Source organism: Paramisgurnus dabryanus, chromosome 16 (assembly GCF_030506205.2).
Source record: "Paramisgurnus dabryanus chromosome 16, PD_genome_1.1, whole genome shotgun sequence".
In the NCBI taxonomy this organism is placed as follows: Eukaryota; Metazoa; Chordata; class Actinopteri; order Cypriniformes; family Cobitidae; genus Paramisgurnus; species Paramisgurnus dabryanus.
The window spans coordinates 28,676,043-28,691,674 of NC_133352.1; the positions used below are offsets into that span (position 1 = coordinate 28,676,043).

At 36.3% G+C, this 15,632-nt stretch overlaps 1 protein-coding gene across 3 annotated transcripts; it reads left to right on the top strand.

The window, feature by feature from the left end:
- Positions 1 to 1,475: 1,475 nt before the first annotated feature.
- LOC135763063 (macrophage colony-stimulating factor 1 receptor) lies at positions 1,476 to 13,285 on the top strand. 3 transcript variants are annotated; one of them, XM_073812127.1, is made up of 10 exons: positions 1,476 to 1,600; positions 4,592 to 4,873; positions 5,603 to 5,890; positions 5,997 to 6,133; positions 8,344 to 8,506; positions 8,586 to 8,787; positions 8,940 to 9,055; positions 10,465 to 10,698; positions 11,927 to 12,040; positions 12,119 to 13,285. In XM_073812127.1, exons 1-10 carry the CDS (start codon positions 1,537 to 1,539, stop codon positions 12,157 to 12,159), a joined length of 1,641 nt encoding a protein of 546 aa, XP_073668228.1. In that variant the 5' UTR covers positions 1,476 to 1,536; the 3' UTR covers positions 12,160 to 13,285. The 3 variants fall into 3 exon arrangements, with proteins under 3 accessions (XP_073668228.1, XP_073668229.1, XP_073668230.1); XM_073812128.1 differs by having other exon boundaries at positions 11,933 to 12,040; XM_073812129.1 differs by having other exon boundaries at positions 11,993 to 12,040.
- The last annotated feature ends 2,347 nt before the right edge of the window (positions 13,286 to 15,632 follow it).

Consider the following 15,632-nt stretch of genomic DNA (forward strand, 5'->3'; position numbering starts at 1 on the left):
CCTCTGAACTTAAGCATACTGAAGACACGTGCATGCTTGGGATCTTCACACCCACTAGAACAACAGGAAATTCCAAATATAGGAAATACGTCATGTAAGTAGTCAAGTGTGAAGACAGCAAGTGTGTGTATTTGGACACAGCCTTACTCTATACTAAGTCATCTAAACGTACACTGTAAAAAAAATCCGTAGAAATTGCAGCTGGGTTGCCGGTAATTTACCGTAGATTTACATTTATGTTATTTATTGGCAAGAGTTTGTTCAAAGTTAAATGAACATTAAAAATTTACAAGTCTTTGTCTTTACAGAGTAAAACTAAAAAAAAAGCATCAAGCTAAACATTCTGGGAAACAAAATCTGAAGCAAAAAACGGAAAAAGGTTGATGATGATTTCTGGTTCCCAGAATGCTTTGCATGAGGCTGTTATTGTATAGTTTTATTCTGTAAAGATAAAGACTTGTTAATATTTAAAATTTATTTAACTTTGAACAAGCTCTTGCCAGTAAATAACATGAATGTAAATCTACGGTAAATTACCGGCAACCCAGCTGCAATAACATTGAAATTTCTACGGATTTTTTTTACAGTGTAGCTCATGTGAACAGAAGTTAAAACCACTGAACACAGTCAGCAAACACCAGATGCAGATGAAGAGGCAGCCATTAATAGTAGTCATAAAATTGATGAAGTCTGGGTGTCCAGGTTTAAAAATTAAATAAGATCTATATATAACAAAGACCCAAACAACCAGAACTATCAATAGATTACATTGAATGTCCCACAGAGCCACATTTGGTTTTCAAACATCACACTATCATGCAGTCTCACAGCCTCCCCCCCCTCCTTTCCTCCTCTAAGCTCAGAGGACCCCAAAACTAACCCCTTAACTGTATATGAAAGGCTAAATTTTACATGCACAAAGTATCTGAATCTGGTCTTCTTTGAAATCTTTTGAAATGTCTCGGTGCAAGTGGTACAATGGTCTTGCACCTATAACAACATAATTCAATGTTAAAGTGTAACAATAAATTAAGCAAACTTCACTCAAACTTCACTCAAATGTTAAAAAATTTAAAACACAGTAGCCTATTAACATTAGATAGTGTTTGCATTTTTTTTTTTAATAATATTTCCTTTAAATATTCACTCAGGGTATCTGCAGGTTTACAAGAGTTAGATTTAAGACTTTTTAAGACCTTTTTAATACCATGCAGAATAAAATTTAAGACCAGCATCGTAGCAACAAAACAACACACAATACCACCAAATTCAAAATTTCATCCATCCCCCGCACTTATGAAAAGCTTGCTACGACCCAAGCTTTATTCATTTCCATTTGATTAAATGAACAATGATATAGATTTTTTGTAAAATTATATTTTGTCAGTTGATTTTCCAGTTGTGTCATATGCTGTCAAACAGAAATGAGAAGTCACTGTTGAAGGACATTGAAATCATTCCTTATTTTCTCAGAGCAGGAACTAACTCAAGACTGAGAAACTCTCAGGAACATCGTTCAGGACATCGAACAGGTTCATGGTCAGGTCCATGATGCTTCTTTTCATTTTTGTTTTAGGGCTGCTGGACAATCGAGTCCATGGTAAGAATCTCATCTGATCTCAACACTTCTGATATTGAGTAACAACCACAAATGAGAACAAATCAAGGCTTGTCAAGTCTCAGAGCTTATTTAGCTCATAGCTATATTTTTACTAAGACTCAAAAGATTTAGGTGAGATTTTTAAGATGTATGAGCAGCTGATTTAAAAATGGCATGTTTGGTTATTACACATCATCTTTGTGCATTATGAAACATACAGTACAGATAAAAAGTGTTTTTTTGATGAAGGTGTAACAATAGAAACGAATGTCTCATGATTCTGTTAAATGGATTTCTCTAAAATGCTTTAAAAGTATAACTTAAATTTTTGTAGTCACTGCTAAATGTTTCTGTTTCTCTGTTTATAAAATTTTTGTCTGCTCATGCTATTTGAAAAGCACTGCCGCTAATAGGCTCAGTTATATTTGGTTATAGCACATGGCTGTTAAATGCTTTATTCTAACTGGTTGAGAAATGTTCCACAGGTGTTGATTTTTTTCTGTAAAACACACACATAACCTGCCAAAAGTCTTAAAATAACCACCCGAGCAATGTTTGTGGTAACCATGATATAAGCAAAATAATTGACTCTGGTATTGAATTATGTAAGAAAAATTGATGACGGGCCGTTGAATTATTTAAAAATAATGCATACCCTAGTTGGTAATGTGTGTCGTGCCGTTACACTGCGGGTGTGCATTATTTTCAAATAATTTGTCAATTATTCCACTTATACCACGGTTACCACATACATTGCTCTGGGGGTAACTAAAGCATTCAACAGCCCCAAGGTATAATTGAAAATAATGCCTGTGTCCTGCCGCATTACCACCTTGGGTGTTTATTATTTTTGAATAATTCGAGCCGTCATCAATTATTCGTTACTTAATTATATAGACTGATGTAATGAGTTAGTAAGAGACTTTAAAATTCTGATTGAAATGTTAAAGGTGTGTATTAAGAGGGCGATGTGTATATATATAAAAAAAAACAAGTTTTTTGGGATGTTGGGGTTCATGTTTAAAATGCAGTGGGTCAGAATTTGATGGTTGCATGCACAGTGTGTATGTGTTCTCTATAAACAATTTGCTGTAATTATGCAGCTGGTTGCCAGTAACTTACTGTAGTAGATAAGGACTTAAATGTTTCATGTTCATTTAACTTTGAACAAACTGTTGCCAGTAAATAACATAAATGTAAAATCTACAGTAAGTTACTGGCAGCTAGTTGCCAGTAATAGCCATTAATACTGTAATTTCTACAGATTTTTTTTACAGTGATGTGTGTCAGAAACTGAAGCAGAAGTGAAAGAAGGATTGAGACGTTTTCTGCAAATTGAGCCATATAGATCATATACACACTCTTATAAGGTGCTACAAAGGGTTCTTCACAGCAAAGCCATAGAAGAACCATTTTGGTTCCTTAAGGAACCATGCAGTCAGGTTCTTAGATGAGCAATTTCTTTCTTACCATTTTATAATTTGAAGAACTTTTTTTACACCACAAAGAACATTTTGTGAAACAGAAAGGATCTTCAGAAATTGTGGTTATGTTTATGCAACTGGCCACAGTCATCATGCCAGACATTCACATTTAAACCTTTCCTTAACATATACTGTAGGCTGAACCACACAGTGATGAAGTACTAACACAACCAGTGGCGGCTCGTGACTGGGGCTCCCTTTACAAAATATGTGTTCTGCTTTTCAAGAGATTATGTTTGCATCATGTGTTTTGTCAAAATAAGTGCCTGCCTCACATACGTCAAAACCGTTTATGATAAAAGAGATGCTCACGTTTACAAAATACATGCAAGACACTCCCTTAACAGTAAACTTTGATTACGCATGAGATTATGCGAGTATCTGGCAAACGCGAGCGTCTCTTTTATCATAAACCCTTTAGATGCGTCTGCAGCAGGGACTTATTTTGACAAGACACATGAGTGCAGACTACCCAGTCTCACAAAGTTTCGTGATATAGTCACGTATTTTTTTGATTCTTTTTTCGTGCTATTATCACGAAATGTCGTGTTTTTTCGTGATCCTATAACGAATTCCTGTTTTCGTGTGATTATCACGTATTGGTTACTCAACTGCTTTTTCCTATTTTTAAACCATTGTCGCTTCGGTTTAGGGTTAGATTTGGTGCTTGCATTAGAAAGTCACTTTATATATTGGTTTATACTATTTTTTCTGATTTATTTTTTTATATGTCGCCTGGCGTTGGGGTTAGAGTTGGGTTTGGTTAGGGATGTCATTTTATGTAAATCTAACCCTAAACCGAAGCGACAATGGTAAGAAAATAGGACAAAACAGTTGAGTAACCAATACGTGATAATCACACGAAAACAGGAATTCGTTATACGATCACGAAAAAACACGAAATTTCGTGATAATAGCACGAAAAAAGAATCAAAAAAATACGTGACTATATAACGAAATTTCGTGAGACTGGGCTGGTGCAGAACACAATTTTTTAAAAAAAGGAACCACACACATGATGGGCTTTTGTGACAAACTTCGCATCGAGCACCCTCAAAAAAAGAAGTCACCGGCCGCCACTGAACACGACTATAGTGTTCGCTAATAAAACTGCTTTACGGTGAGCAGGAGATCTCATGATTGAAGGATCAGTCAGTTATTGTGTCTGCTAAAGTGTCATCCATCTGAGAATTTTTACAGAGAAATGTGTAAACTGGAAGATGTTGCAGTAGATGTCATATGAAGATTAGAGGAACTAGTAACCATGACAGTATTGTGGTTTTTGGTGTCATGACAGGTTGATTAAAAAGAAATTTGTACATGACTTTAGCATGTGATATCACATTTTACACTGTTTACTTCTTACTAAACTTTATTAAAGACATTTTGATGGTGTGACCACAAGATATTAAAAAACAGACATCATACTGTATGTCTTTTAGTTAACTTATTGAATGCTGGAGTATCAGATCATATGTGGCATCATCAATTGCCATTTGATTGACAGGTAGGTCTCAACTCAAGATCACGGTGAACTCTGATGTCCTGTCGGGTACTGATGTGATTCTGGACTCTGGTTCTCCTCTTCATCTGAGGTGTGAAGGTGATGGACCAGTAACATGGGTTCCTCGGCTGAATAAACACAAACGCTACATCTCCAAAGAAACGGGAAACATCCGGAGTTTTCACGTGGATAAAGCCACAGTGGAATTTACTGGCACATACACCTGTAGTTACATCAGCAAAGATAAATCGAATGAATCTTCCTCTCTGCATGTGTTTGTGAGGGGTAAGTGAATATATATTTGTTGTTTTGAACTTTAGACACCCTGCGCATGAAGGAACAAAACATAAGTGCTATGGTGTAGCAGTGACTCTCATTTGCTATTAAAAAGGTTGAAAGATCAAAGTTCGTCAATCTAGAGCCTAATTCAGACCACCAGTGACTTTCTCAGTGTGTTTCACTAGTCTCTTTCAATGAAGCATTTCTAAATCTGGTTGTGATAAACAAATGAGTACCGTACACTCTATTAACTGAAGATAGTTGGATGACAGTAAAACTTCACTGCTTTGCTCTAATTGGTATTTGCTCCCAAAATTCACTATCATTTGCATAAAGCTAAATGTTTCTTAACTTATTAGCATCACTGAAAATGCCCAATCCAGTCACCAACGGTCACTGTCTCTACTCAATGCATGCCAGCAGTCACCAAGCTTTCATTGAAATGAATGAGATTGTGTCACTCTGCTACTGCTATTCACTGGCGGTCTGAAAGAGGCGTCAGTCTGAGGTTACAAGCAGGAGACAGTGGCGGATAAAAATCATATTTTTTGGAAAGCAACGTTTGGATCAATACTGTAGCTGGGGTTTAAATCCATTTTTTGCTCTAGAAAAAGATGTTTAACGATTCTGTAAACTTGCAGATAGATGTTTTGATGGCCTCAAATGTCATAAATCTTTGATTTTATCTGATGATCTTTAACACGAAGTGTAATAAAAAAACTAAATATCGTACAGATCCACAGGATCTGTTTGTGAGTCCGAGCACACCTCTGAGTTACGTGAGGAGAGAAGGTGAAGATCTTCTGTTACCGTGTCTACTGACCGACCCCAACGCCACAGACTTCACATTTCGTATGGATAACAATTCAGCTCTGCCTCAGGGCATGAACATTACCTTTGACCCCAAGAAGGGTGTTCTGATTCGAAACGTTCACCCTGAATATAACGCACAATATGTGTGCAGTGCAAGAATAAGAGGAATTGAGAAAGTGTCAAAGACTTTCAAAATTAACGTCATACAAAGTGAGTAAATGCAAAAATGTTGAAATTGTGCAATAAGCAGTTACTACATTATTAACATTCACCACGTCAAGAAGGATAACAGATATCGGTGTTGATATATTTCCAGGACTACGCTTTCCTCCGTATGTTTTTTTGGAAAGAAACAAGTACGTCAGATTGGTGGGAGAGAAACTTCAAATCAGCTGTACCACAAATAACCCAAACTTTAACTACAATGTTACCTGGGCGCACTCCTCAAGAAAGGTTTGACCTCTGACCTCTTAACCCTTTTATGTAAAATATTAGTTTCTTAAATCTATGCATCTTTTGTATAGTATTTATGCATGTCAATATGTTTTCTTTATGCAAAGTCTCTTTTGTTTATTTGTTATAGTTCACTCAAAAATGAAAATTCTCTTATAATTTTTTCATTCTCATGTTGTTACAAACCTATATATTTTTTTTGTATGTATTGTTGATGTTTTTTGTTCAAACTCAAATGTGCTTGAACAGATATATAACAGACCCTCTGCATTCGAACAAACGAACAAAACTGAAATAATTTTTTTTTATCTTATCTTTATTTGTTTTCTTTTTATCCCCTGTCAAATATGTTTAGGTTTCTTCAAAAATTTCAAATTTTGAGCAAAAAGCTGGGATAATTGCATTTTTGTAAAGGATTTTTGTTAATGATCAGATTCAAAACATTAATCAAAACATATACAGAGTTTTTACTGTTTCTGAATCAGTGGATCAGGTGTTTTAAAAGCTAGGTAAGAGCGCCACCTAGTGGTTAATAGCAAAAATAGAGGTTGCCGTAAAAACCCGTCAAGGAAGCGTTTTGTCATAATTGAAGAGATAATTCGTCAATGGCAGGTGGAGGGTTAACTTTATTTTTTTTTATTAAACCTTTATTTTACCCGGAAAGAAAGCACATTGAGATTAAAAATCTCTTTTGCAAGAGCGTCCTGGCCAAGATTGACAGATACAAGCACATTTGAGTTTGAACAAAAAACATCAACAATACATACACATATACACACACAAGCAAATACATCAAAATTCCACTATCAATATAAAACTAGTTAAAACATCTACAGCCCGATGTTTCTTTCTCCAAATCATTTAAAAGTTTTTTAAAATTGTCCAACGAAACCAGCGTCCTCAGATTTAAAGAACTTTGCAAACAATTCCAGGCAGAAGGAGCAGCAAACTTAATTGCCTTTTTCCCACATTCAGTACGTACCACTGGAACGGACAGTACAAATATTTCTTGTGACCAGAGGCTATAGCTACAAGCATACTTTTTACAAATGTATGTACAAAGATAAGACGGAAGTAAACCCAGGATAGATTTATAAAAACACGCCAGTGTTTTTGTCTTCTGATGGACAACGCAGACCAGCCAACCCGAGCATACAACACGCAGTGATGAGTGAGGGTTTTGAGATTTGTTATGAACCTTAATGCACCATGATAAACAGTATCAATAGCATGTAAACACTGTAAAGATGCATGCATATATATAACATCACCGTAATCCAGTACAGACATAAAAGTCGCTTCAACAAGCCTCTTTTTTGCCTCAAAGGAAAGACGGGATTTAATTCTAAAATAAAAACCCAATTTCACTTTCAATCTTTTCACCAATTGTTCAACATGAGGGCCAAAAGAGAGAGCGTCATCAATTAAAATCGCCAGATACCTATACTGAGACACAAACTCAATTTCTGAAACTTGAGATGTAGTAATAGGCAGAAGATTGTTCTTTGAGATTAGTTTGGATTTAGAAAACAACATAAACTTTGTTTTATCAACATTTAAAATGAATTTTAATTCAAATAAATTACGCTGAACAATATCAAATGCAAGCTGTAACTGCGAAAGAGCCTGATTGGGTGTGGATGCTGAACTATAAATAACTGTATCATCTGCATAGTAATGACACTGTACATTATGAACATTTTGAGCAATATTGTTTATATATATAGTAAATAAAAGTGGTCCAAGGACTGACCCCTGTGGTACTCCTTTAGTAACATTGAGTGAACCAGAGATGAATCCTTCTGCATGGTACACATTGAGTTCTGTTTGAAAGATTGCCAATTGTATGATTAGATAGTCTTTGTAGCAGTAAAGTATGAACCACAGTATCAAATGCTTTTGATAGGTCGATAAATAAAGCTGCACAATGTTTCTTATTATCAACAGATTCAATAAAATCGTTAAAAACCTTTAAGGCTGCTGTAGTTGTACTATGTTGTTTTCTAAAGCCAGATTGAAAATCAGACAGGATGTTATTAAAATAATTATTTTAATGGATTATTGACAAATGTTTCGAGGACTTTGGCCAAGACCGACAGCTTGGAAATAGGTCGGTAATTATTTGGGTGTGTTGGATCTGGATTTTTTTTAAATATGACTTTTAATCCCTTTTAATATAAGTTTATTTCCATACTTTTGTTTATTCCTAGCTGCCTGATGCTAAGGAAAAATCTGCAATGGCAGAATATCAAATTGTCATTATGAGCGTCCTCACCATTCCAGCTGTCCAACTTTCTGATTCAGGAAACATTACCTGTACAGGGCAGAATGAAGCTGGAGCCAACAGCTCCACCACTCAGTTGCTGGTTCTGGGTAAGAACATCGCCAGTCACTGCCGTTTTACTGGAAACCTTTTAAAATCCTCACTGATGTTCAATTTGATTTGCGACAGATGAGCCCTACATTCGACTGTCAGCGAAGCTTTCATCTAAACTCACCCATAACGGTCTGTTCATTGAAGTCAGTGATAGAGACGATGTAGATCTGAGGGTTCTGATTGAAGCGTACCCCCCTCTGACATCTCACTGGTGGGAGATTCCAGTACCCCATAATGCATCTCTCCTAGAGCAAAAGTTTTACAACTATAACGACAGGTCAGAAATAAAACTATAATAAAAATATATATATTTTTTAAAATGCTCTGTTTTATAAACTTTATTGTATAAAGTTGCCTATAAGAATGATGAATCTGTAAGCAAAGTGTTATTTGTAAAGGGTTTTATAAAAACACCTGATGATTCTGTAGGTATGAAGCCCTGCTGTTTCTGAAAAGACTGAACTTTCAGGAAATGGGTCGCTACACGCTTCATGTGCAGAGTGACATGAGAAACGCCTCCATTTCATTTGATATTAAAATGTATAGTAAGTACAGTTAATTCATCTGTGTATTATTTCAAATGTAACCTGGAGTGTCCAAATTAACCCCCTTTAACAGATTGTTCACCCAAAATGAAAATTACAATCAAAAACCCCATTGATAGTACAAAAAAGAATACTATGGAATTCAGTGGGGCTTCTGATCAGTTTGGTAACAACCATTCCCTAAATATCTTTCTTCGTGTTCATCAGAACTAAGAAACATATAAAGGTTTGTAACAAGATGAGAGTGGGTAAATTATGACAAAATTTTTATTTTTTACGAAAACTTTACGTCTAATTCACAACACGAGCGTACACACATGAGTTTGTTCTTATACTTGTTCTCTGCTGAGTTCCATCCAAACCAGTGGGACGTGGGACTTATCCTACCTTCAACTAGAAAAAGTGTACTGGAATGCCTGTCGAAGTAGAACCTCCTATCGGCGAACTCGGGGGAGTTCGACCTACCCCGACTTTGCAAAATTAAGTCAGTCGGAGGATAATGGTGGCGCCCATGGAGTATCGCGTCATGAGGAGTAAAGCATCAACGAATTTGCTAAAAACTGTACTTCTCTGCTTGTTGGGTTGTTTTAAACACTGTAATTTGAACACAACTTGTTTTTTATATTATGGCATGAAATTGTCATTATTATCTGTTAGCATGAAGCTTAGAGCGGCGGTCATCCATGATTTCTGTTTACGTTCCACTTCAATTGCCTGGAACGCTTTGAAGTAGGAGCTAGTACACTCCAGGAAGGAAAAGTCCCACGTCCCACTGGTTTGACTGGGCTCTGGAACGCAGCATTACGCCCCGAGCACAAGGTTGGTAATTTGCATAAAACACACCCAAACAAGCTCAATATAAGGGCTTCCCACAAAGCAGCTTTAGTCCACAAAAAAAAATTTGAGCAGTTTGTCATAGAAGCAAAAGAGCTCAACAAGAAATCCATGATCATATTTATTATCGGTAAAGTTCCATTTTGCTTTGCATTTTTTACTTTACATTTACTTTTGCTGTCGCTGGAGGAAGCCAGTAGTGTCAAGACCACCTAAACCGAGACCAAGTCATAACCAAGACCAAGACAGGCCGAGACCGAGACAAGACCAAGACTTTAAAGGGTCGAGAAGTCAAGATTTTGTTTAAAGCAAAGCATTTAATTACTTACCAGGCTACAAGTGAAGCAGCTCTTTACGCCTTCTAACGTATTTTAGTTGCCTCAAAATAGCAACGCGCCAACAATGCACCTGAACACACCTCGTTTTCAGACCAGAATGCCAATGGGTAAACCGATATGAGCATGCTGTACACAGTATACACACTGCAGAATAGTATGAGCAGTATGCAAGTATGTCATTCTAAACCCTGTGTATGCTGTTTTTGTCATGTGGCTGTGACATGTCCCTGCCTCCAGCTCCTGTTGGCTCAGTTAAAGTGTCAGTCGAATGCATCAGTGGGGTGAGGTGGGCATACTGCTCATCTGAGGGGAATTCACTCTTCTTCAACTGGACTCTTAATGGACAACCACTCGCACAAGATAATAAGACCACCATTAATCTGGATGGGGAAACTTCTGGAAACCTCATCTGCAGTGTGAAGAACCACATCAGTCATGCAGAAAAGAGCATCACTGTAAACGATTGTACTGGTGAGCTTTAAACTATGACGTTTACTTAAAGGTGCTCTAAGCGAATTGAAGCGTTTTAGACCATAAAACATTTTTTGTTACATACCGGAAACATCTCCTCACTATCTGCTTGCTGCCTGTCCGCTGATCAAACTGTAAAAAAACGCGATCTCTGTAGACAGCCCCGGCTTCACAAACGGCAATATCAACAAATGGCCAAACCTACAAACAGAAACCATAACAAAGTGTTCCAGCCAATAAACGACAAGAAGGATTTGGGGGTGGGGGTTGGGCGCGTTCATGAAAGCACGGAAGGGAGGGGGAGGGGGAGGAGGTAGCTACGCTCTGTCTGTTTGAAAACAGTTCAAACATCAACAGGAAGTGACGTCGCACATTATTCGCTTAGAGCGCCTTTAATCACTGGATTTTTTTTTTTTTTTTAAGAAAATGGACTAATCCTTGCTACAGTATAACACAATACTAGTAGTATACTGCTTACTGTTTATTAAAGCAATCAGCCCCAAGAAGCAGTGAGGTAAACATACAATCATACATATCAAATCTCTCTGCTTTCACAAAAAAAAAAAAAAAACATTTAATCCTATCTTCATTTGTTCTCTTTTTTCACCTCTCAAATATGTGCCGGGTTCTTCAAAAATAACACATTTTAAGCAAAAAGCTGAGATTATTTAATTTTTGTAAATGACTTTTGTTAGAGATCAGATTCAGAGTGATGATTAAAACAAACACAGAGTTTTTACTGTTGCTTACGTATTTTATAAGTTGTGTAAGATCCATCTAGTGGATAATTGTGGAAATTTGGATTGCTGTGAGAACTCATCATTGGCACAGAAGTTGTTTAAGATGTTTATTGACATTTATCTAGATACCGCCATTAATTGTGCAATTGTTGAAAAATAAATAAATAAGAATGTGGTGTTTATTTTCATAAATTAGTAGGTAGCAAAAATGGCGCAGTTTTACTTAATTATCACATAAAAACCCCAAAACAAAAACAAAATCTCACAATCTCATTCTAAAGACAGTGGTTTAGATTAATAACTATATTTCCAGACAGTATGTGCGCTCCTTCATTCTGATTGGTTGAAACGCGTTCTAAGCTGGATAAAATACCCCAGTAACCCCAGGCTTCAAACTGCATTACATAGCTTAATAATCAGATGGGTTGATGATTTAATGAAATGATTGACTGACAGATAATGTTTGATGTATTTGTGTTGTACTGTAGGTTCAGTCTCTGGGATGTTTGTGATAGTGTGGACCTTACAGATGATATTTCTTCTGCTTCTGTTAGGAGGCTTTCACATCTACATCAGAAAGCGCACCAGCACACAAACACCAGGTGACAAACACTTATGATGCATCTGAATCATTAATGTTTAAGATTGTGATGATAATGATTATAATGTTATGTTTTCAGGAGAAGAAAATCAAGAAGATATTGTTCTGTATGAAAACTGAAACAAGATTACAGAAATACATTAACAGAAGGAGAAGGAGACATCATCACTTATATGAGAAATGATTTTATAATATCAAAGATTTTCACATTAATGGAGTTTTAACCTCAAGCACCAGCCTTGGATATTATGATATTATTATTATGACTTCTTTTAAGTTCTTTAAATGTTCATGTAAAGTATTGCTTAAGTGTGTGTCTACTTTATCAGGTGATTAAAGGGATAGTTCAGGCAAAAATTATGTCAAATTCATGATTTACTCACCCTCAAGCCGTCTGAGATGCATATATCCATAATTTTTCAGACTAACAGATTTTCAGTTATTTTAGAAAATGTCCCAGAGCTTTCAGTTTTTAAAATGCAAGGATATGGAGTTCTCCTCTTTCAAGTCCCAAACCTGTGCATCCAGCTTTCACAAAAGTAATCCAAATGGCTACATGGGATAAACAAAAGAACTTCTGAGGGTAATCCTTGCAGTTTTGTCATTAAAAAACTCCATATTTAAAAATTAATAAATGAATATGGCTAGCTTCCGGTAATTCAAAATTTTATGTATGGCGTACTGGCCATCTGGAGCACCGGGACATTTTCCGGTGGTCTGGTGGTCATTTGACCTGCTTGCTGTGCAGTCAGCTCAGCTAGACATGTGATAGACTGATGAATGAATGACGAACCTCTCAAAATCTACAAATCAGGCAATCACGGACTTTGCAATGTAAAAATGCCATAACAGACGCAACATTAGCCATGCACTGCCCATGGCTCTCTATAAATTGTGCAAAAAAAGGGAGCGCAAAGGATCAGCAGAGAGTGGATAAAAGAGCCCAGGCCAAAGATGCTGTGAAATGCTGCTAAATAACAGAAATGTTCGGGGAGCGATCTGTCAAAATTACCAGTAAAAGACATATAACTCACTGGCGCTACTGCTGCAAGTTTCATAGTCAGGTGCCAGCGTTCTGCATTGCTTTGTGTGCTGTCATTTCTGGGAAAACCTCTATACTTCTGTAATGAAAGTGTCTGGCAGATAATGAATTTCCATTATTAATACGTTTGCTGTTTTGTGCAAACCACAGCGAAAGACCAAGGCTGAAATGGGAAGTTTATCAATTTGTTTTGTGAAAAGCTGTATCATGCAAATCATGTTTTTTACTGTAATTTTAATTTGCAGTTCCTTTTAAAGGTCTTTAAAGTCTTAAATTTGATTTTTAGAAATCCTCCAGATACCTTGAATGTCATGACGATGGCCAAGGAAGCAGTATATTGGAAATACATAAAATATAAATATTTTCAACATTTGAACTGTATTTGTGTATTTGTCTTCATAGATGATGTAGTGAGTTCTTGAGAGTTCGTCTATAACAGGCGTCTCCAACTTTTTTGTGAGCAAGGGCTACCCCAATGGATAAATCAAGCTGAAGGGTTACTTTTTGATATAGCCTACTCAAAACTTTTTGTTTTACTTGTTGATTTTATTTTACTTGTTGATATGCTTTAGTATTGTTTAAAATGTTACACATGTAAACCAAGCCAAGCTAATATAAAAAATATGTAATAAATAAATATTACAATTGAGACTATTAATAGAATGTGCTTTGGCAGGCACCTCACAGACTCTGTGTGGGCTACTACGTTGCAGACCCCTGGTCTAAAGAAATATATACTGTATCAGACCTGGGTATTTCTCTCTTTTCTGATTGCTTATTTCAAATCCATTATTAAAAGAACGTAAGTGATTTTACTTGCTGTTTTATAAACATTTCTTGTGATGAGATGTTATATATTTCTGTTATCCTGCCAAGTCTGTTGGTGAAAACTTTTGACCAATAATTTCTGACAAAATTTGCTGATTCTGTGAGTCCAGTATCAGCAGATGTGGTCTGTCAGACACGCGACTGAGTGAAAGATCTTCATACATCACAGTCTGCTTCAGGACTCACGCTCTTCTGATGGATTTACTCTTTTGGCAACTTCAGAGAAATGTTGATCATCTCTGGACTGATGCTGGTTTTGTTTCAGACTGGCTCATGTAAATGAGCATCAAGTGAGCATTAAACAGCATCAAACTAAATGTTATGATGCTGTTTAATCACATTTGGGCAGCTATACACAAAAAAGATGGTGCTAAATTGCACTAAAAATGGTTTATTGTATAGTATACACCTGTCTTTTAGTTGTAATAATGTAAGTTAATTTTGTAATATGTTGCCTTGCTAGTTTTAAATTATGATGAGAGTAATATTTATTCCAGCAAAAAACATTCAGACTGTCTATTATAATATGTTGAAATGTTTCTGTTGTTAAATGTTTTTGTGTATGTTTTGTTCTGAAGGTGTGCATCGGATCTGCAATTTTAATCAGACAGAAACCTGTTATGCAGCTCTGGGAGACAAAATCTTTCTACGGATGATTCAGGATATTAATATATCTAGACTGGAATTAAAGAAAGAAGAGATTTTAATTTGTAGAATATGGCACAATCATTAAATCTGGACTTTATAGTAACAGATCTGATGTTATCATCATTAATGGCACTGTGGTTATAAACAATGTGACCAGAGCAGATTCAGGGAACTACACATTAGACCTTTATGACTTAAGAAGCAAACGAATACCTACAGTACATCAGGACTTCAAGTGAATGTTGAAGGTAAAGTGCCTCAGAATAAATACTATCACACTTTCTCTAGAGATCTTTTCTACACAGTGTACACTGCATACTGTCTATGAATTAAATTAGTATCTAAACCAGTGTGTATATGCAGAAATACAGTCTTGTTCAAAATAATAGCAGTACAATGTGACTAACCAGAATAATCAAGGCTTTTAGTATATTTTTTATTGCTACGTGGCAAACAAGTTACCAGTAGGTTCAGTAGATTCTCAGAAAACAAATGAGACCCAGCATTCATGATATGCACGCTCTTAAGGCTGTGCAATTGGGCAATTAGTTGAATTAGTTGAAAGGGGTGTGTTCAAAAAAATAGCAGTGTGGCATTCAATCACTGAGAAATCAATTTTGTGAAGAAACAGGTGTGAATCAGGTGGCCCCTATTTAGGGATGAAGCCAACACTTGTTGAACATGCATTTGAAAGCTGAGGAAAATGGGTCGTTCAAGACATTGTTCAGAAGAACAGCGTACTTTGATTAAAAAGTTGATTGGAGAGGGGAAAACCTATAAAGAGGTGCAAAAAATGATAGGCTGTTCAGCTAAAATGATCTCCAATGCCTTAAAATGGAGAGCAAAACCAGAGAGATATGGAAGAAATCGGAAGACAACCATCAAAATGGATAGAAGAAAAACCAGAATGGCAAAGGCTCAGCCAATGATCACCTCCAGGATGATCAAAGACAGTCTGGAGTTACCTGTAAGTACTGTGACAGTTAGAAGACATCTGTGTGAAGCTAATCTATTTTCAAGAATCCTCCGCAAAGTCCCTCTGTTAAAAAAAAGGCATGTGCAGAAGAGGTTACAA